The sequence below is a fragment of the Halichoerus grypus genome, chromosome 3, assembly GCF_964656455.1.
Source record: "Halichoerus grypus chromosome 3, mHalGry1.hap1.1, whole genome shotgun sequence".
Taxonomy (NCBI): domain Eukaryota; kingdom Metazoa; phylum Chordata; class Mammalia; order Carnivora; family Phocidae; genus Halichoerus; species Halichoerus grypus.
In genome coordinates, this window is record NC_135714.1 from 194,456,040 (window position 1) to 194,476,302 (window position 20,263).

General features: G+C 47.6%; 1 protein-coding gene across 18 annotated transcripts in view; it reads right to left on the bottom strand.

Annotated features, from left to right (window-relative positions):
* Positions 1–7,208: 7,208 nt before the first annotated feature.
* Positions 7,209–20,263, bottom strand: part of TENM3 (teneurin transmembrane protein 3) — a 602,365-nt gene continuing 589,310 nt past the window's right edge. For all 18 annotated transcript variants that reach the window (XM_078069865.1, XM_078069864.1, XM_078069863.1 and 15 more), the window contains 3 exons: positions 15,896–17,507; positions 13,073–13,203; positions 7,209–10,827 (listed from right to left, as the gene is read on the bottom strand). In XM_078069865.1, the coding sequence (XP_077925991.1) occupies positions 10,072–10,827; positions 13,073–13,203; positions 15,896–17,507 (2,499 nt within the window). In that variant the 3' untranslated portion in view covers positions 7,209–10,071. The remainder of the gene's footprint in view (positions 10,828–13,072; positions 13,204–15,895; positions 17,508–20,263) is intronic.

Here is a 20,263-nt window from a genome sequence, read left to right on the forward strand (position 1 = left end):
ACTGGGCTGACGGGAACCCATCACCTGCTACTGCTTCACTTTAACTGTTAATTAGTTCCTCAATAATTTAGGCCATTTCTTTCTTCACCATAAATGGCTGATGTTTTAAAATTTAAAGTTTATTTTTGAAATAAGGGCTAATCTGGAGGCATTCTGAAGGTTTCTTGGAACGGCACCTACTTAGGATTTCGGCAGGTGTCTAGAACACAGACATGGGGGTGCTTTTCGAACCATGAGCACCCCCGGGGCCTCATGGGGGCCAGGGAGCCAGACCTGCTCACGGCTTGGGCATGTACACCTACCAGATTCGGATCTACTCAGGCGCCACCGAGCAGGTGCCAGGCGAGAGAGGAGCCCGGCATAGCGGGCAGCCAAGCCCCATGGGCACAGAGGTGTGAAGGGGTGGGGTTTCCTGGAAAATGGGAGAAAGTCACCTTAACTGGATTTCAGGATGTGTCTAGCACGTCCTGACCTGGAGAGTCCAGAGACCGAGTGGGTAGGGAGGCCGACGTGGCTTGGGGTCTCAGACATCAAGCTTGGAACTTGGATGGTATGTACAGCAAGATGAGTGGGAAGAGCATGGATTTTGTCATCAGGCAGACTAGGATAGAGCCCTAAGTCCTGCAGAACCAGCCTTGGGGCGTGGGCCAGTTCCTAGCCTGGGGGAGGTGGGAAAAGCCTGGAAGGAAGCCCAGCTCCAGACTCCTGCTGTGGGGGCCTTCCTGGACCTGCACCATTGGAATGATCCTGGGGATGTGCATTCAGCAGCTCTGCCCTGCCCAGGCCTTCATCCCTGTGCATGTGGAGTGGGGTACTGACTTTGCGCTGCCCTGGAGCAGGGAGGGCCAGGGGCACTAGTCCTTAGGGCAGCCCTGCCCCCCAGCATAGGCCACATCGAGCCCTGAACCTGGGTGGGTGCCGCTCCAAGCTCTTGACACCTACTGATTCACCAGACCTCACTGCAACCCCACGGAGCCATAATCCCCAGTTTACAAAAAGGGAACAGCCGCGGAGAGGCGAAGTCACTCATCCAGGTGTATGCAGCTAGTACTCTGCCGAGCTGGGAGACCCCCACAGACTGGATCCGGAGGCTGTACCTCGACCTTCACCTGCACTCCACGCTGCACACCGTCCTCCCAGCTGCTGCTAGGACCCCACCTCCGCCAGGAAGCTGGGGGGTGCCCCCAGGCAGGACTGGGGTCTTTCAGCCTGTGCTCACAGCAGTCCCCGCTCTGTTGAGAAAGAATCCGCGTCTGCCTCCCAACTGGACGTGCAGTCCTAGAGGACAGGGGCCTTTCTCTTCTGGGACCTGCTGTCGTGCCGGTCACATGTAGGACTCCTACTTCAATTGGGGCAGCAGGGCCTTAGTCTGTGTTGGTTTCATGTGAGATCCACACGTAAAAACCATTCAAACCACGGGACGAGGGTTCTCAAAGGATCCTCAGGCTCTGGCCCTCTGCAGGGTCTCCTCCGGCTTCCAGGGGCGAGGTGCCCAGGGAGGGAGAGGGGGTGCCGGCGTGGTGGGCCCTGGGGGCTCCTTATTCAAGTGGACTTCAAGCCTTCCTCCTGGCTCCCTCCTGACAGGGACGTCCTGAGGGATCCGCCCGGCTGGCTAAGCCCACTGTGGTGGCTGCCATCACCAGGGAGCAGAAGACCCATAACCAGGGACATCCTGGGAGACCCGATGCTGTCCTGTCTGGGCTTTCGCCGCAGTGAGAAACTAAGGTATTCCCCTAGGTGTACGCTCTCATGTATTAACCATGGAAAGAAGCGCTGTGGCTCTGGATCTCTCTGTCTCTGTCAAGCAGCTGAGGGCATGGGAGGCCGGAGGGAGCAGCTCAGGGGCGCAGGTCTGGGCCCACTTTAAAGATGGAGAAGACCGAGGCGCAGAGCCCGCAGTAGTCACCTCACATGGACCGGGCCGAGCTGGGACTCACAGGCCGTTCTCCACTGCTTCGGGGCTTCTCCCAGCTGCGCAGCCTCTCTGGGGAATTGCTAAGTTTGATTAACTAGAGCACTAATTGGCGGAGGCCGCAGAAAGAGCCCTGAGTTGTAGCAAGGCTGGCCCTGTTTCCCTGTGATTTACAAGAGCCAGGCAAGTCTGCATCCCCATCTTAACAAGCGCCAGAGTAATTGGCGCCTTCTAAGAATCCAGAGCCCTGGTTCTCCTCCCCCAGAGAGCATCGTGGCTCACAGGGATATGGACGTGGCGGTGGGGTGATGGGGTTTGGGAGCGAGGCGGGGAGCAGGTTTATGAAACAGGGCCTCCTTATCTGGAGGGCTGCGGTCTGCTCCGAGGGCGAGAACTTTATGTTTTAGGATTGGTTTCCAAGCAGCCCACAGGTGTTAGAGCAGGGAGGGGGCACTGGGCAGAGGCCCAGGGGGACCTGGCAGGAGGCATTGGTGGTAGAATCGGGTAAACCCAGGGGTTCTGAGATGTGCTGCAAGATTCTTCTTCCCTGGTGACTCTGAGGGGGTGTGGACTCCCGAGTGTGTGTGTGTGTGTGTGAGAGAGAGAGAGAGAGAGATCTCATGCTTGGCTCTCTCTCCCCATCACTCCAGCCCCCAAGGGGCAGGAGAGGGGCTTACCCTTATGGGTGAGTTGGGGAGAATGAACTTGGCATTCTTGGCTCATGGGGAGAGAAAGGGCCTCGCTGCCCCACCAGGAGGAGCCTGCCAGGGGCCAGCCCTGCCCATGAAGTCGGGGGACCTTACCTACTTTTGGCATCTGGTTAGCAGTCTCCTTTACTTTTCTTGTGAAGCTACAGTCTTCAGCTTGGTCTTAATCTAAGGAGATATTTTGGCTTTAATATGCCAACTTTGGTCCTTTTATTTCCATGAAAACTTGGGTAGGGAATAAGGGCTGTTGGTTTCCCACAGGCCTCCAAAAATGACAGTGGGCTCTAGCACAGACCGTTTCTGAAACAGGATGCCATTTACAAATGGCATCCATTGGCTTCTCTGGGTGACAACAAGGGAGCAAAAGGCTGAAATCCCCTTCTTTCCTCCCGTGGCTGCCGCAGGGCCGGGCATATGAAGGAGATGGATGTCTCCACCCCGGAGGCCAAGATGAGGCGGGGAGCAGACCCTGCTCAGGCCTCAGCTGCCCGGTGAATCTGGAGGGAGTTCACTTTTCCAGGCTGTCACTCGATCGCTTAACGGTGAGAGCCTGGCTCCCTCAGAAATAAAACGCCACTCTGAATTTAAATGATCTGCCCTTCTGGGAAATTCTCCCCGGCAACAGGACTGTTCAAACATGAAAAGTAAAAGGGAAACAATGTGCTAGTTCAGAAATCACTGTTTTTGGGGGGCTGCAAAACTCACATAGCCCGCGGACAATTCCTGGGAGGAAGGGCCTTATTTTGATCTGCCAAGCAAGATGACATTGTTTGACAAAGTTTCTGCCTGACGTGAAGGGAAATCTTCCGGGAGCAATTTTTGCAAGGACTAGGCCTCAGTGAAGAAGTGCATGAAGCAGAAGTAATCGTTTTACGTGTGAAACTCTGTGGGCAGAGCAAAGATGGGGAAATGGAGGGTGATTGGCATCGGCGTAACCGGGGAGCCCGGTAGAAGGTGGCGAGAGGGGCGGGGGCTGTTTTTTGGTTTCGGTCCGGGCGAGGCTGCTTTGGCATCTGTCACGGTCCTCGCCAACGATGCTCATCACTAGGGGGCGCTAGAGCCCTACCCGAAAGTGCCTGGGAAGCGGCACTAACCTCGCGGGATGGCCGAGGAAGAGCCCGTGGCCCCAAGTCCTCCCTAACCAGGACCCTCCTTGGGATTTCAGGAGAAGGACGCGTCCCGGAGGCCCTGCCCACTGTGCCACCGGATGTTGGGATGGCTTTTCATGTCCGCAGGAGCCAGAGCCCTGGAAGTTGAGGGAAAGACCAGGGCAGCCCCGCGATGCAGCTGCAGGGGACTTCAGGGAAAGATGCTCTTCCCTCTGCTACCTCCCACGTGCAGCTTCCCTCGGGGCCCTCAGCCCGGATCGGGTCTCTCCTGCCGCTGGGTCACCCCTGCCTCTTCTGTGTGTCATGCCGTGGCACCTGTCAATGCTTGAGCCGGAAGCATGAACCCCAGCCTCCCCCCACCCCCACCCCCACAGGGTCAAAACTAGAAATAATGTCATAGCTGAAGTGAGGAGACTTTAAAAATCTGCTTGTTTATAACCTTTTGTAAGTAAGTTGGGGACAAGCGACTCCGATTTCCCATGATGTCCTGGGTCATTATTGAAAGTCAATCTGGTCTACCGCAGGGAGGTGTATGGTTTTCCTTCTCTGTCTTAGAAAGAGACATGTTTAGATACCACTTGAAGGGTTGCAACCCAGACAGCTTCTACCAGGGTAACACCAGAAAGAGAGAGGGAGAGAGAGAAGGCACCTGAGAGCAAAGGGTCTCATGCATGTCGAGACAGGAGTCCTGGAATGATTTTTGTAGAATAGCCTATAGAAGCGGTAGACTAGAATCTCTGGAATCTCCCTGGCATTAATTCTGAAGGAAAACATTTGGGATAGGGCAGTTTCTGCACTTAGGTGAAGGTCCTTAATCACTTATGTGATAGGAAGTCCAGGTTGAAAGGCGCCTTTGGTGTTCGTCCTCACAGACTGCCACTGAGCCATTCCATTTTCAGCCTTTCGGTCACAGAACCGGCCATTTTAACTCCTTGGGTATTTAGGCTCCCCTCAGACCCCAATGATGAAGTTAACTTGTGAACATTTTGTGGAATTCATTTTGATCCAATCAGGGGACCACTTAATCCTGTCAGTCGTATGCAGCGAGTTACGCTGTATGAAAATAGCCATTGTGGGTGGAATCCAGAAAATCTTTGCACACGTGTAAAAGGAGGCGGTTTCCCTTCCTAAATGCAGGCTGAATGCTTGCGGCTGGGGTCCAGCTCACAATTCACCCTGTAAGCAGGAGGATGTAACCGAACCACCGTCTTGCCCTGGAAGTCACAATTTATGCTCCTAATTTTAATTTTCCTCAGCTTAGGTCCCCAAAGGATTGATTAAATTTGCTTTGTGGAACCCATTAACGCTAAACTGAATGATGACGCTGTTCTAGAATCAGTTTCTAGCAAATTCTCTGCACACGGGACTCTAGGAAGCCTGTATCCCTCCACAACAGAATTTTAAGTCAGTTCATAAATGAAAAGGTTTTCTCAATTTACCTAAAAGGTATTAGTAATTAACTGACATCAAGAGACCACTGCTGGCGGAGGTGGTGAAGAGCAAATGGGAACTCTGGCAAGAGAGGACATTCATTATGCGGTTTAAATTCGAAGGTAGAAAACTCGAATGGCTTATCAGTACCTCCTTGGCACGCTGGCTTAACGCTGTGGTTAAAATAGGTCATGATGACTTATAACTAATTTTTATTTTTTCACTGGCTTCGTCAGATGACCAAAGCCAGATGAATAGCTTATGGAAAATCTAGATAAATAGCCTGACACGTGCATATATGCAAATCAGAGGTCATTCTTTTAGAAGCCTTTTGAGAAATTACGAAGACATTAATATTGCATGGCAGACTTTCCTATCTAAGACGAAGGGGCTGAGGAACCAGAAATATTGGCAGGCAGAGGGGAGCTCAAGACACATGCCCTGTTTGAGGGCCTGGGCATTTTTATACGATGAAAATTGATGACTCTGAATTATGGCAGCTTTGGAAAGACTAAGTGAGGGAATGAGAGTGGAATGGGGTGTCCCTAGTGCCTTGGTGGGTGGTGTTAACAGGAGACTATCTGATGCAGTGGAGGGTGCTCGCTGACAAGAAATCTTTGCTCACCTTGGCCTGAGCTGCCTCTGTGAACTTGAACAACACACTCAAATTTCTCTAAGTCCCTTCAGACTCCACATCTAGAATTTGATGCATTTCCCGGACTGGGATGCTGGAACGAGCTTGCTGCTCTCAGAGAAAGTGAGACAGAATCTGGGTATTTGTGAAAAGAGTAAGAGCTGAGTCGCCCTTCAGGGCCTCGGGGTGGGGTGGGGTGGGGGGTGGGTGGTTCCACTCTGCAGGAGCTCAGCGTCCCCAAGGGGGAGGGTGGGCGCAGTTCTCTGCATTCCAGCGAGGGAGCTGCTGTGAGCGCTGCCCAGGGGGTTTGCCCCAGACAGAACAGGATGCGGATCACTGCCTTCCCTGCTTCCCTTTTTGGAATCCTCCATTTCAAAGCACCTCAGACAGCTGATTTGCTGTTCAGCAGGCGAGAGCAATAGCTTCATCTGGGAGCTGACCAAGATAAAAGAAAGAAAAGACTGGTGAACAGAGGCCAGGGGGCATGGTTCGTCTGTGCACCCCGGGCAGAATGCTCTCCTCCTCTTTGAAGGTGCTTGAGGGCTGGTGTTTATAATCAGGTGCTGTGCTTATGTTCGGGTCCACATGCAAGTATCAGGTAACGAGTGATGAATGTGAACAGGTGAACGGGAATTTCACAGATGTGCCAGCAGCGTACCCCAGACCCAGAAAATTCTTTCCCAGGATACGATTTTTACCTACAGTGCTTCCCTTTGCATTTGTTCGCACATGGCTTTTAAGGAGAGGCGTGGGGAAAACGAAAGTCGGGATCCACCTGGGTTTTTCTGGATTTCCCCGGTTGGAGCGCGTTAAAGTCTAATTTGAGGAGGAAAAAAAAAAAAAAAATAGACCCGTTTGCCAAGCGGAGTGACCTGATTCTTGTTGGATCAACATGTTGTCACTACAAAGCAAGTGTGATGAAGCCCGCCTTTTCAGACTAAAATCAAAGCCCTGCCTTCCAGCCTGGAATTGCTGACCTAAGCATCCCCCCCATCAGCCGGGCTGTATGTAGATTTAGATATCTCCAGGAGGCTGGGAGCCTATCAGGCCTAAACTGATTATTCTAATCAAGTGTTTTAATTAAGCACTCATTGCCAGGATCGCAGGAACAAGGCCTGTTTTCCAGCAGTAATGGGCAGTTGTTTTTTTTTATTCTTCTTTACGGGAATAATGTTTGGCTTTGTGGGGGTGTATTTAACGTTTTTCTAAAGTAGGCCATGGGAAGAGTCCCCTGTGAAGTGCACAATGCTGAGCTGGCAGTCTGGCCAATGGACACAAAAATTAAAAAAAAAAGAAAAGAAATTACCAACTGGGTTGCAGATGAATCAGTACCCCCAACAAGGCATCTGTTTTGCATCCTTTGCCCTAAAACACACGCTGGCTAGCCCACGATTTAAAAAAAATATAAACACGCACACATTGGGTTGGCTTTTATTGGAATGCCTAGATGCAATCTATAGTCAAGTTATGGAAAATTCAGGTCACATAGAAAGTTAAGAAGGCAAATGAAAAGAACAATACAAATCAGACAAAATTTACATCTCAAAATATCATGAAAGCATTTTTGACTGGCTTTGCCTAAAATACTTTGAATATCAATTTCTTTTTTTTTTGTAAGCGAATTCTTTCCATTATACAGTCCCCCACCCCCCAACTCTTAGAAAAAGGTCTTTTGTTTACATATTTCCCCAAGGTCACTATTTCTTGTAAAAGCATGTCCAGATCACAAGTCTTTTTAGAAAGAAATAGGCTCATTATACCTACTAACAAGACACTAATTGGGTTGATTTGACTTCATCTAAAATAAGCACCAGGAGATACTCCCAATCTGTTATTTATCGGTGCCAGCCTAAAGGACCAGTCCATGTCGAGAAGAGGGTAAGATTATGATTTCACTTCTGTCATGTGGTACAAGCTTTTCACGGTCAATACATCAGAAACATTTCTGAGAATTTAGACTCAGAGCCTATTTCAACCAAAAGTACTTAACAGCATGCTAAACACAGTCCTGCAGAAATTCCGTCGAACAGAACTGCAAACACCTAAGTTAACGGTTAAAAAATAAAATGTAAAACAGAGCCATGTTTATGTGGTTTGAAATCTCATAGTTTTCTAAATTGGGGCTTCGTAATACTTGCCAAAGGATTTCCAGGATAAAAAATATTAATGCTAATCTGTGCTTTCATTCTAATAAAATATCAGCATTCATTAGAAGATTAATTACTTCGGTATGCTCTACCAAATACACAAAGACAGTAATAGCTCTGATACTGTAAATTCAGCAGCTATTTTGAAACTTTCCCAGCCAATCTGTTTAATAAACACGCCTACTGTGCAATTTAGAGTATGTGATACATACAAAGCAGTTAGAAAATTATTTTCAATACATCACTTGAACCTTTATATTTACGACATGTTCACTTGCTATATTTTATCACCATTATACATAGAGGAAAACAGTGTGTACTATAGCTCAATGAACTGAGAAATATTTTTCTAAAAATATTTTTGTGGCTGAATTTAGTGCTCACGAAAGGAGATTTATTTGCCAGAGCGGCTGGGCCGACCCGGGAGCGCACATGGCCGCTGTGCCCGGGCGCGCTCGCCACGCGTGCAGGAGGGCACGGCTGCCATTTCACTTCCAGCTGGATCGGCCACCCCCCCGCTCCCCCCACACAGAGCAGAGGCTCCCATTCAAACCAGCTCCCAGGACCGGTGGGTCGTGTGGGCTTACAGGAGCTTTTGTCTCCCTTTTGTGTCCCTCTTGGTGACCTGGCGGTCCAAACCCAAGACTAGCAGAGGGACCCTGACCTTCCCCATCTGGCCCGCTCCCCGCTGCTCGGGTTCTGCTATCTTTCCTAGATCTTAAGACACATGTTTACGGTCATGACTACATGAGATCCTTTCCTTCTCACGCACGTTTCCCCGGAGCATCTGATGTGGTCTCTCGCCTCCATCGTGAAATGGAGCTTCAAGGAATGGTGAACAGTAAAAACCCTGTGGTTAATTCTATCAACTCCCCTCGACTTTTAGGGACGAGAGAGGACCTCTCTGGCCCAGTTTAATTTTTTTTTTCATATCTTCTGCTACATTCCACCAGCCTTAGTTTTCTACTATGCCTCTTAGTTGATAATGGTTGAGGACACCGGCCTGATGAAAAAGAGAAGAAAGGGAAAGGAGCAGTTCTCCGATTAGCCACCCACTTAGGATTGCACTGTCCTATCCATCTAGTGATAGAAAGTTGCACATTTTTTTTTCAACCTAATACAAAAATATTAACACTTCTGGACATTATAGGCATAAGTCGTTATATCTCTACAATATAATAATTTATACTGTACAGCTATAACAGATAACAAAAGGTGCAATCCTTTTAAAAAAATCACACAGTTCACGTTTTTATCATTTTATTTTTAAGTATAAACTTTTTAAACACTTTACATAAATTAACTCCTCTGAGACTAATTATTTGATGTACAGTAAATTGTAATTCATATAAAAATCCATAAACAACTTGTCTCACATAATTTACAAAAAAATCAGGGTTTCCTTTGCTTATCAGTGACAAGGATTCTATTTGCCAGTTTTTTTTCCCCCCAAGGCAAACCACGTTAGCGCTGTAAAATCCATTATGAAATCCCCTCCAGAGCAGAAGTCACTTGTGCCAATGTCCTTTTACAAAGTAGCACAGGGAAAGCAGTTGGGATGTCTACAAACAGTAATTTTGCCCCACATTTTAAAATTAACAGAGACAGATATCACATCCTATGCAGAGAGACTACTTCTTGTAAGCAAAGGTCGACAATTCGGTCACATCTGGAAACACTGTATGCATTTTTTACCTTAGTTAAATACAGTGCCTCGAAGGAACGGATGGCCTCGCGCAAAATGTTTCGGCCTTTTTTTTTTTTTTTCCTTCCTTTCACTTACTGATTTTTCCTTTTAATACTTCCAGTCCGACTGAGTGCAGCGATATGCATATGTAAACATATTCTTTAAAGCCGATCACCTTTAAGGTCACTCAGAAAAAAAAAGTGTTTTTTTTTTTTTTTTTTTGTGGATTTTCTTTCTTTCTTTCTTCTTTCTTTTTTTTAACAGCAGTCCGTTCTCCTGGAAGGCTCTTCCGTGCCGGAGAGTCCGATTCGGATTGTGCTACAGAAGAATCCGAGCAGGGGGTGTGGTCGAGGCTCGAGAGGAACGCAGCGCCCCGCCCCGGCCGGGGGTCCGCCTCCCAGCGCCGGGTGGCCGCCGTCCGCCCGCCGCAGCCGGCCCGGGGGGTTACCTCTTGCCGATCTCGCTTTGTCGGAGGAACTGGATGTTGTTGGCGCTGTCGGCCAGCTCCGGGTACTGCTCCACCGAGAGTACGTAGTACCCGTCGTAGCCCTGCACCTTGCCGGCGCTCAGCAGCTGCCGCTTCTCGCCCTCCGTCCAGAGGCGCGCGCCCTCCTCGCCGTCGCGCACGCGCTGCTGCTCGCGCGCCCAGGCCCGGGCGAGCGCGCGCTGCCGCGCCTGCTCCAGGATGCGCGCCTTCTCCTCGTCCAGCGTCATGCCGTAGCGCACGTGCAGCGCCAGCGCGCCGAACTGCATCTCCACGTCGGCGAACCTGCGCGTCCTGCCGTTGACCACGGTGGTGGACTGCGACACGGTCACGTTGATGCCGTTCTCCAGCGCCTTGCGGCCGCTCGTCAGCCGCAGCGTGCCCAGGTCGCTCTCGGGCGTGCTGGTCTTGATGAAGTAGTGCGTGTCCTTGCCCTCGACGGTGAAGTGCAGGTTCTCCAGGTAGAAGGCGTGGTTGAGCACGGCCGCCACCTTGATGCAGTCCTCGTTGGCGATGTTGAGCACGTTGGTCTGCACGCGGCCCTGGCTCACGGCCAGCATGACGCCCTTGCCGATCAGCGACTTGACCGTGGCGAACCACAGCCACGACGGCGCGCCGCCGCCCTTGCGCCTGCTCACCTGCACCTCCGCCATCCGCCCGAGGGACAGGAAGGCCCTGGCCTGCCTCGCCACTTGTTGCTGAACTCCAAAAATGGGCTGAAAAGCGAAACAGAAAGGGCGGGGGGACGGTTTAGAGAACATCTGTAGCTCTTGGTTGCCGGGGAGCCAGGCTTCCTGGCAGCGCGCCCAGCCCTGACAACAACCCAAAAAAGAGGCGGGTGGGGGGCCTTCTGTGGAGAGCTCCCAGGCATTTATTAAAACCTCAGTGGGTTTCAGAGATGAAAAGGCTTAAAAAAAAAAACCAACTCTGGGTAGAGGAAGGCACTCAGAGGTCCCCTCCCCTCAGGTTGATCCAAATGAGTTTTGAAACGTAAAAAGAGGGGACTCCATCATGTATTAGTTAAGGGCTTTTTAGTTTCTGACGTGGGCAAAATAATGGTTCTAGCTTTCCTCTTTTGTTTTTTGGATGCCCCTTTCCCACGCTCATCCCATTTGGGGAACCCCGTTTCTCAGGGTCACTGCGGCTTTCAGCAGCCAACACGGGCTGAGGGTTTGAAAGGCTGGGGGGTACTCAGCGCGGGACCACCGCGTCCTACTTTATATGCTTTGAAATTCCTGTGCTTTCGGCAAACACAGTTTCCACCCAAATTTCGCCATTGTTACCGGCACAAGTGAAATGTGCAGGGCTGAGTGCACAGTGGGACAGCGGGAGGTGAGTATTTATTACTTTAGGAAAACGTTTACTTTTTTGGAGACTTACGGACGGTGGACCATCTACGCTGGCAAGCGTTTTAAATTGGGGGCATCTGAACTCAGCCACTTCTTCTACTGCCGGGTGTTTGTCTGGCCAGTGTTTCCCCAAAAACATCTGTTTCATCGGCAGCAGTGAAAGAAACATTTGTTTTTCGGCGAAAGAAGCATTTGTTTTTCGGCGCTTGGGGCAGCCTCCAGTGTCTTTGCTGGGGATTCCCTAAGCTGTCCTTATGGGGCGCTTCTCTGACAGAGGACTTGAACCACATTTAGGAGGCTGCCTCGGGGAAAAGTGGGCAAATCCACTTGTACAGTCAGACTTAAGTGTTCGCAGACGTGTTGGAAAGTCAGACACAGTGAGGACGTGCCTGTTCAAATACACTGGGAAACTTCGGTGTGTCTTCATGACACTTGATCAGCGTAGATATATTTGCAGTTCGAAATGTTAAAATGGCTCCCAGACCTTGGAAACTTGATGGGTTTTGCTTCTTTTTTTTTTATTTTTATTTTTTAATTTTTTTATTGTTATGTTATGTTAATACATTACATCATTAGTTTTAGATGTAGTGTTCCATGATTCATTGTTGGTGCATAACACCCAGTGCTCCATGCAGAACGTGCCCTCCTCAATATGATGGGTTTTGCTTCTTAAATGGAAAGGTGACATCTTGGAGAAGGAATTGTTTTATGTGAGGTATGAAACCTATACCAGAAAACAGAGGTATTGGCACAAATATACTGCGTGTGTGGTGTGTGTGTGTGTTTCGGCCATGATTGCCTTTTCTCTTTGTATTCACTGAAATTATAGGAAATTGCTCAAGGGGGGGAGAAATTAATCTTTCTAAGAAACTCTGCACTCTCTTCTCCTTATCATTACGGGGTAACCCAATTTCTTGATCTTTAATTATTCTTGCTTTAAGCTAGAAATTCTAGTGTTTTGTTGTACATTCCTTTCTGATCTCTGAATGGCAGGAATTAAAAGGGCCATTTTCTGAAATGGCAGCTTTGACTTTGCAATTTTCCGTTCTTTTTCTTTTATTTTAGTTCTCAGAACAATTATAGGCCTCCTGAAATGTTATTTTCAGGAAAATTCTATAAACACCTAGTTGCAGATGGAGCTTTATCAGAGGACATTTTATTTTTATTTTCAATCTGTTCCCATGAAACACTGTTCAGATTTTAAAGAAGTTGAACTTTGCGGCATTGTTTGTGGGCTGCTAATTTGTAATATGAATCCCCTGCTCTCCCGTTTATAGTATCTTTGCCTTAAGGTCCCAAGTGCTATAAAATGTGCTTTCACGGGGGTTCTCTGTAGAAAGCTTGCGCTCAAAAATGAGCTCCCTCATTTTATTACCTTCTGATAATGTCTTTTTATGTTTTTATTAGCATCACTAAAAACGAATTTAAGCCTGCTTAACAGGCCCCTGCTTTGCTGCACAGAAATGTGATGTTTTTCTACCCTAAAAGAGTCAAAAAAATATTAAAAACCGGTCTGTGGTCCAGCTTTCACAAGGGCAGTTTGGTTAAATGGGTAAATACGACACAGGTAAGCCATCTATCACCCTTTCACACTTTTACTTTTTGTTCTTACCGGTATATCATCCCACTGCTGACTCTTCACAAGTTCGTAAGAAGGCTCAGTTAAATCAAATTTGGGAACAGGGAATCCAGGAATAGCATTGTGCAGATGGAAACCGAATGTCACCAGCCAGCTGTTAACATCTAGGAGAATGTTCAAAATGAACGGTGTTAGAGTTATTTTGTGCTTTCATACATTTAAATTCTTACCTTTAAGAAACCCCCAAATTCACAAACAGTAACCTGAAGAGGAGTCCATGCTTGCCTTCATTCTCCGATTCAGACCCCACTCTCTATTCTCGGACTTGAAGCCGCTAGCCTCCATAATGGAGCTATGGCAAGGGCTACGGAAAACACAGTCCGATAGCCGCTCACTGAGACTGGATAAACTGTCACACGTGCGAAGGTGCATCCTGTGCTAGAGGTAAGTGGTAAAAGGGGGTAACAATGCACAGCAGCACGAAAGAGCCGCAGTTGAGGTAAACAGAGGGAATTGGTAGTTAGTCAAGACTGGTCTTAAATAGGAGTTGTGTGTTACTAGCTTTCAAAAGCGATTGCCCAAGGATATGCAGCTTCCACAACCCATTTTCTATTAATAAAAACCCTAAATGGAGAGAATTAAAATCAAGAGTTGATTCTTAATCAAAGATGAATGCTGAAAACTGGCAGAACTGGCCAAGGGCACAGAAGTTCTGATTACCATCAGCTATGACTTCAAAGGCTCACTTGTGCACAGGTGGGGACGAACTTTTTGGGGAGAGAACCTGGAGACCTTTAAAATGGTATTTTAAAATATTGCCACGTGACTCTGAGAGCCATTAAGCGCAGAATAAGGCTTTTATTCTATTCTGGAGGTTATAATGTTACGGAACGCCTCAGCAGGCTTGCAGCTTTATGAGTACAGTTGGGTGTAGATTATTTTATATATTAAGCACATTGCTGGAAAATTTGAAATTGCATTTCACCTCATATATTTTATGCTGTTCCATCTCTCTTTTGATGTTTTTCAGAAACTGCTGCTATGGCATTCCCTGTAGTCCACATTGCTAGGAAAGGGTGGATTCAGGAGCTGTGGGCTTTCCCGCCTTTCAGGCAACCCTGTGAACACCTCTTAAATAACCAGTGGTAAACTGCTTGTCAGAATGATGGAGAGCCACTTGCTTCCTATTTCCTCCTCTAGGGCACAAACTTCACCTCATCACTAGGCTGGCAGGTCCTTTGTCCAAACATCATATGGCTATAGAAGCAGTGGTATTCTCCCTCTTTTAAAAGGAGGAGTGGTGGTGGTGGTGGGAGAGAGAAATCCCAAGGTCATCATGTAGAATAGAGAGTGATACTTTTTTGGGGGTGTGCGTGTGTGTGTGTGTGTGTGAGTACATAGAAGATTACAGGGGGTCTTATGTTTTGGAGAAAATTCTCCTGAATGGTAGTGTTGGGGGCAAAGGTTCTCCTACTATGAACAATGTCTGTGTAACAGTAAAAGAAAAAAAAAGATCACAGGGTCTTAAGTATTGAAAAGCATTGCCAAAATAATGGGACTCAGATGCCGATGTGTACTGAGTAAGCTGAAGGAGAACACCATGAGGGTGTTGCTGAACCAGGACTGTGAAAGAAGCGAGTTTCAGCTGGTTCACGTGGAGGAGAGCTATGACAAGCTTTTGGCAGTCTGGGAAAGCAGGAAGCAGATGTGAAGTGAACAGGGGGCAGTGTTTTGAGAGCTGTACCAAGAATTGAGAAAACAGGCATTTCACTATGCCTCAAATATTGAGCAAGAAAAGAGACAGCCTGAAGGAGGACCTAACACAAGCCAAAACAAAACAGAGAACCCCAAACCAAACCAAAAACAACAACAAAAAAGAAAACAGGAAAGAACCTTCCTCCAGGAAGCATACATGTGGTAGAGAGGTTCATATGGTATGTAATTCAGGAAAGGAAGGTGGGGGCAGAAGGATTCAGAATCCACGCAGTGGAGGATGAGTGGAGAAGTCAGGAACGAAAGTGAGCCAGAGCAGTGCTTGCAAAGACTGTGTCTCTCTCATCCTGGTGGTTTTGTGGTGGCAGAAGTGGGATGAGAGGTTTCAATCAGATCATGCCCCAAACCTGGAAAGGTCTTACTAGCCCCCATGGGCAGAAAAATTAGTGCGTGTCTATTAGTAGCGCCACCACGCACAGACGGTAGTGAAAACAAACAGGATCCGCTGGCTAAGAAAGTGGTGGGAGAAACTGTTCCTTTATTGTCCTGAGGTGACGGTGGTGGAGAGTTAAACATCCCGGGAATGAGACGGTGAATCGCACTTTGCCGTGTTTCACGATTGCTCCATTAGAACTTCACACGTGTATAAAAGAAAAACCAACGTTACACATTTGTAAGGGAGTTAGTAATTAAAGCAGAATTGCATATATTTTATACCATTAAGGGAGGCATTATTCTCCCCATTTCACTGTTAAGGAAACATTAAAAAAAAATTCTGACTTGTCTCTAAAGCCACACGACTTACAGGAGAGGGGTTGGGATTGGAGTTCCAGTTTGGGGGCTCCAAGTTCATCCTGTTTTCCACACCCCCATGTTACCTCCCTTGCTTAAGTGACTGGATTCCATGTCATTTCAGAAAATTGTGGCCTTGGGCATTGGAGACAGAATAGGAAGTAACAAACCATGCCTCAGTTTCCCTTTCTGGTTTCTCTATGTAAATAGACACATTTACAAGGCTAGGCATTTGATTTTGCAGGAGTAAAGTGTAAGGCTAAAGAAAGCAACTCCCGTTATTGTGTGTAGTCATATAAGGATTAAAGTAATTTAGCACTTGGAAAGGGGAAAAAAAAACAAACCGCTTACCTGTGATGTAGTCTTTCACATCATGGATTTTGCTTGCGGGGTTGTTATTCCTAAACATATAGAGGTTAAAAGGAGCTGGGTCCTTCCCAATTCTTTTCCAGATTTCTATGTCAGGCGTTGTCCATCGTCCTGCCAAAATATCATAATCTCTTTCTCCAAAGTGGATTAATTTCGTGAGTGGGTCATATAAGCCACCATGAAATCCAATTACCAGCTGAAAGTCAACATTGGAGTCAAAATAGATTTCACCATATGCAGTATACTGAATCTGTTTTAGCATAAGCCCATTGCTACTGAAAACAGCCAACGGGGTCCCTGTGTTATCTGACGCAATGTAGAATTCATCCCCACTGCTGATTTCCATGGCAAAGAGATGTCCCTGGAGATCATAATAGAGAGAAGTAATTTCTGAACTTGAATGGTTGTACACATGAGTAATCCTCGTGGGATAAGTTAAGTCAGCGTAAAAAAACTGCAGGTGCTGTCCCAGACTGGTTTTGCTAGATACGCGCCTTCCTAGGCCGTCGTAACGATAAATCACTGTCCAGCCGCTGCCCTTACTATAAACCCGAGTCAGAAGCCCCTTGGAGCTGTACTCGAAGATCTCTGTGCCTCTTTGACGCAGGAACCCATCTTCATCCAGCCGATACTGAACATCCCCGAGGCGGGTGATCCTGTCTCGCAGGTCATAGCGAAGAGGTGTCAGACGGGCACTGTTGCTCGGGTTCAGTAAATGGAGGTTTCCGTTCAGGTCATAGTTGTAACGCCACATGATCTTTTCATTTAGATAAACTGTTTGGAGCTGTCCATCAACATCATATTCGTAAGCATATTTGGTCGTGTTGGCGAAGGGCCCTATTTTGATTTCTCTTTTGGTTACCCGGCCCATGTTATCATATTGAATTGTAATCCAGTACATGAGTGACCTGAATATCTCATACTGAATTTCCTTGATGCGGCCCTGGGCATCGAAGTGCTTCGTGTAAGTCATTACAGCCGTGGAAATGATCTGGTTAATATCATAATATATAACTCCAAATTTTCCAAACTGCTCAACTTTGCCAGAAATGTCATCAAACTGATAGAGATCAATGGGCAGTGGCGTTTCATTGATGACACCCTGCATGCTGGTCACTCGAAAGCTGTTGTCATAGCTGTAGTCAAATCTCGCATTTACCATCCCATCCTCACTAAAGCGGAAAATCTGTCTGTCAATCAGGGGGCCAATTTGCCTGTATCTAATGGTGCAAATAAAACCATCGCTCTGGAGGTTTACCGTTTTGAGGACTCCCGCTGTTTCGTCATAGGTAAAACTGACTCTCGTGCTATCATATAGAATCTCGGAGAGCCTGGTCTGCCTTCTGTACTTGAACAAGACCCTCCGGCTGGTCCCCAAGAAGGCCGTCTGCAGAAGCAGCCCCTCCTCGTTGTAGTCCGTGATGACAGAGGCGTTGCTCTCGGGGGGGTTGTAAATGTTGCGGTAGTAGCCGATGGACCGGATGGTCTGCATGGTGTGGCGAGCCACGCTGGGCATGGTGATGGCCGACAGCCGGTCCCACATGTCGTACTCGAAGATGTATTGCCTCTGGCTGTGAAGCAGGAGGACCATGGACTGGAAAGACAGAACAGACTGTTGTTCAATATTTGTGGGCGGGGCGGGGGGGTAAGGGTGGGGAAGGGGGGCAAAAGCAGATCCAGTGACCACAAGTACACAGAAACAGTTTGCTTGAGAAAATTATTTTCATTTTAATTGAGTTATCCTTGACCTTACATGTTCACGATCCCTTGCCTAATTTGCTTGGATGCTTCATTGTGAGGGGTTCTGCGGTTAGTGGCTCGAGGTTCATAATGTGCCACTTGTCATGATTGTACCATTCTTTTTCTAGGCATTCACAGCCAAGCAGCAGATTGTCGATGGATGTGGGTAAGTCATGATACAGGCACGGGCAAAGCTGCTTTAAAGACAGTATTTCAAGGAGAAAACAGCATATGGGAAAAGCAATCCTATCCATAATTAGCAATTATTTAGGAAGGTGGCTTTTCCCCCTCATTTGATTGAAGAGCCACTCAAATCATGTTTTAATTTCCAGTGCATGTGGGGGAGGAGCAAAGCATTCTAAATACTACTTTCTGAAGAAGAGACATAAAATTACTCAAAAATGGATAATGTGTATATAAAGCATCAACGTCAACAAACATTGCTAAATCACACGGGGAGTGAGAGCTGGAAAGGCCCTTAATTGAAATATGGATCCAGGTACGAGTTTTGTTTGTTTGTTTGCAAATTCTTACCTGTCATCTGGAATGACAATAAAATCTACATTTTGAAATGTCCTTTAGCGAGTACCAAATCTGATTTGTGTCTCAGCTGCTGTAAGAATGGTTTCTGGGCTACGTTCTACTTTGGTGCTAAATAACGCAGTGAATAAATATATAAATTAAAATGAGTTCTGCTTATTTTGCAAGTAATTGCAGAAAGACACAAGACAATCATTAGGCCAGCATGAGAAGCTCAACCCTGAGGCTCAATAGTGAATAATACAGCTCAATAGTAATACAGAGCACGGGTGATTCTCTCCTTTGAGGAAGCTTCCCCCAAACCCTGTTAGACCAAACGCAGTGATGGCAGATCTGGAAGGATGCGTGTGTTAGGCGCCCTCCTGGGACGTATGCTTTGCTTTTGCCAGAGAAACACATAATCCCTTGTCCAAGGCTCCTTCCCTTTCTCTTTACCGTCCACCATCTTTGAAAGTAGCCTGCAAGCCAGGTTCTGCAGAGTCTCCTCTGTGGGCATATCTAGGGGCAGTCTTTGTCTGCTGGCTGTCTAGTAGATGTCTTGAGAATTGTTCCTAATAGTTTGCACTGTGCCAAGTTGGATTATTGCTGAATTCACAGGAATTAGTACCTAGTTGTGTAGTCATTTAAAATCACATCTGATGATAGTAAAATATTACTACTTCTGCTATGAATAGGTTTTGGTTTAGTGTGCCTATCCTAGCAAGGAAATGGAAATGGTTTGGGTGGATTTTAGGGATTTGGGAGAGATGATGAAAATACTTGCTGGCTTTTCTGATCCCCACTGATACATGAATGTGACCTCAGTTACTGCTGGTAGTGGCTCTTATCAATGACATGCCCTTTGTCTCCTTTTAAACATTTTCCCATGACATTATGATCACTACTATCAGTTTTTAAGGTCTGGGTATTTCTGTTACACTTCTCTGTAATGTACTTAATTTACATTGGGAAAAGTGTTCCAGGATGAAGTGGGGACCCACTCCCAGTTTCTTCAGGAGGAAGTTGTCTTGGGGCTTGTTAGGTTGGAGGGTGAAGTGTTTTCCAGGCATGAGGACTTGCTCCCAGGAAGGGATGTGTGTAGGAGGGCTTCCTCTGTGGTCTCTCATCAAATCACCAGCGGAGTAACTGTCGAGTGTGAGGATTAGTGTGGAGGGGAACAGTCACCCAGTGGGCCAGTCCACTGTCTCAAGGTGAGTCTCTTCGAAGGAGAGCAGATGAGCAGGTTTGCGAGAGAAGAGACTGGCAAGTAGGGGAAGCATTCCAGAGTTGGGAGGCATCCGTGGTGAGCTCTGAACCTGACACTGGTTCTCTGGAAGGCTAGTCCGTGTCGAGGCCATCTAGACGTAGACGGGATGACTGCCGGGCAGTGGAGCTAGGTGTAGACTGAGGAGTTGTGCAGAAGGCCTCTCATGAAGAACAAGACAGTGTGAGGTGAGCGCGGATGACAGCGTGAGCGACAGTGGCGCGGACTTGCGTTCCAGGTCACTCTGGCCGATGCACGTAAGGGCTGGAGGCAGTAATCACTGTGTTTGTAACTTGGGTTGCTGCCTGCCTGGTGGTGGCATGCTCTGAGGTGCGACAGGCATTGGGACTCAAAACAGAACCCTTCCCTAGGGCTGATGCTTGTCTCAAGGGCAAATGAACGTTCCACGAATATGCTCTTTGGCGGGTTCTGTTTTTTTCAGTAGGGAAGGGCAGGGAGGTGGCCGGTTCCCTGTCCCTTTTCTGTTGCTTTCATCCCTTTGGACCACAGTCACCATCCCAAACCTCTCAGAGTGCGACCGAGCATTTTGCACACGGGTAACTTAAAGTCTTTTTTGGTATCGTACCTAGTGCTTAAGGAGGGGGGAAAGCCTAAGCGGGGATGCTTACACCTTTTATATGCACAAGAAAGGAGAGATGCCAGAGTGCCTGAAATGTGGCTTCCTAAATAATAGCCTCTTTAGGTTAATAATGCATAAATAGGATCTCCGTGCTTTTTACGGTTATGTGGAAGCTCTGCTAGCAACAACACGACAGTCACAGCTTCAGCTGAGCTGACGTAGGCTCCTTCCTAAAGGAAAGAGCTAG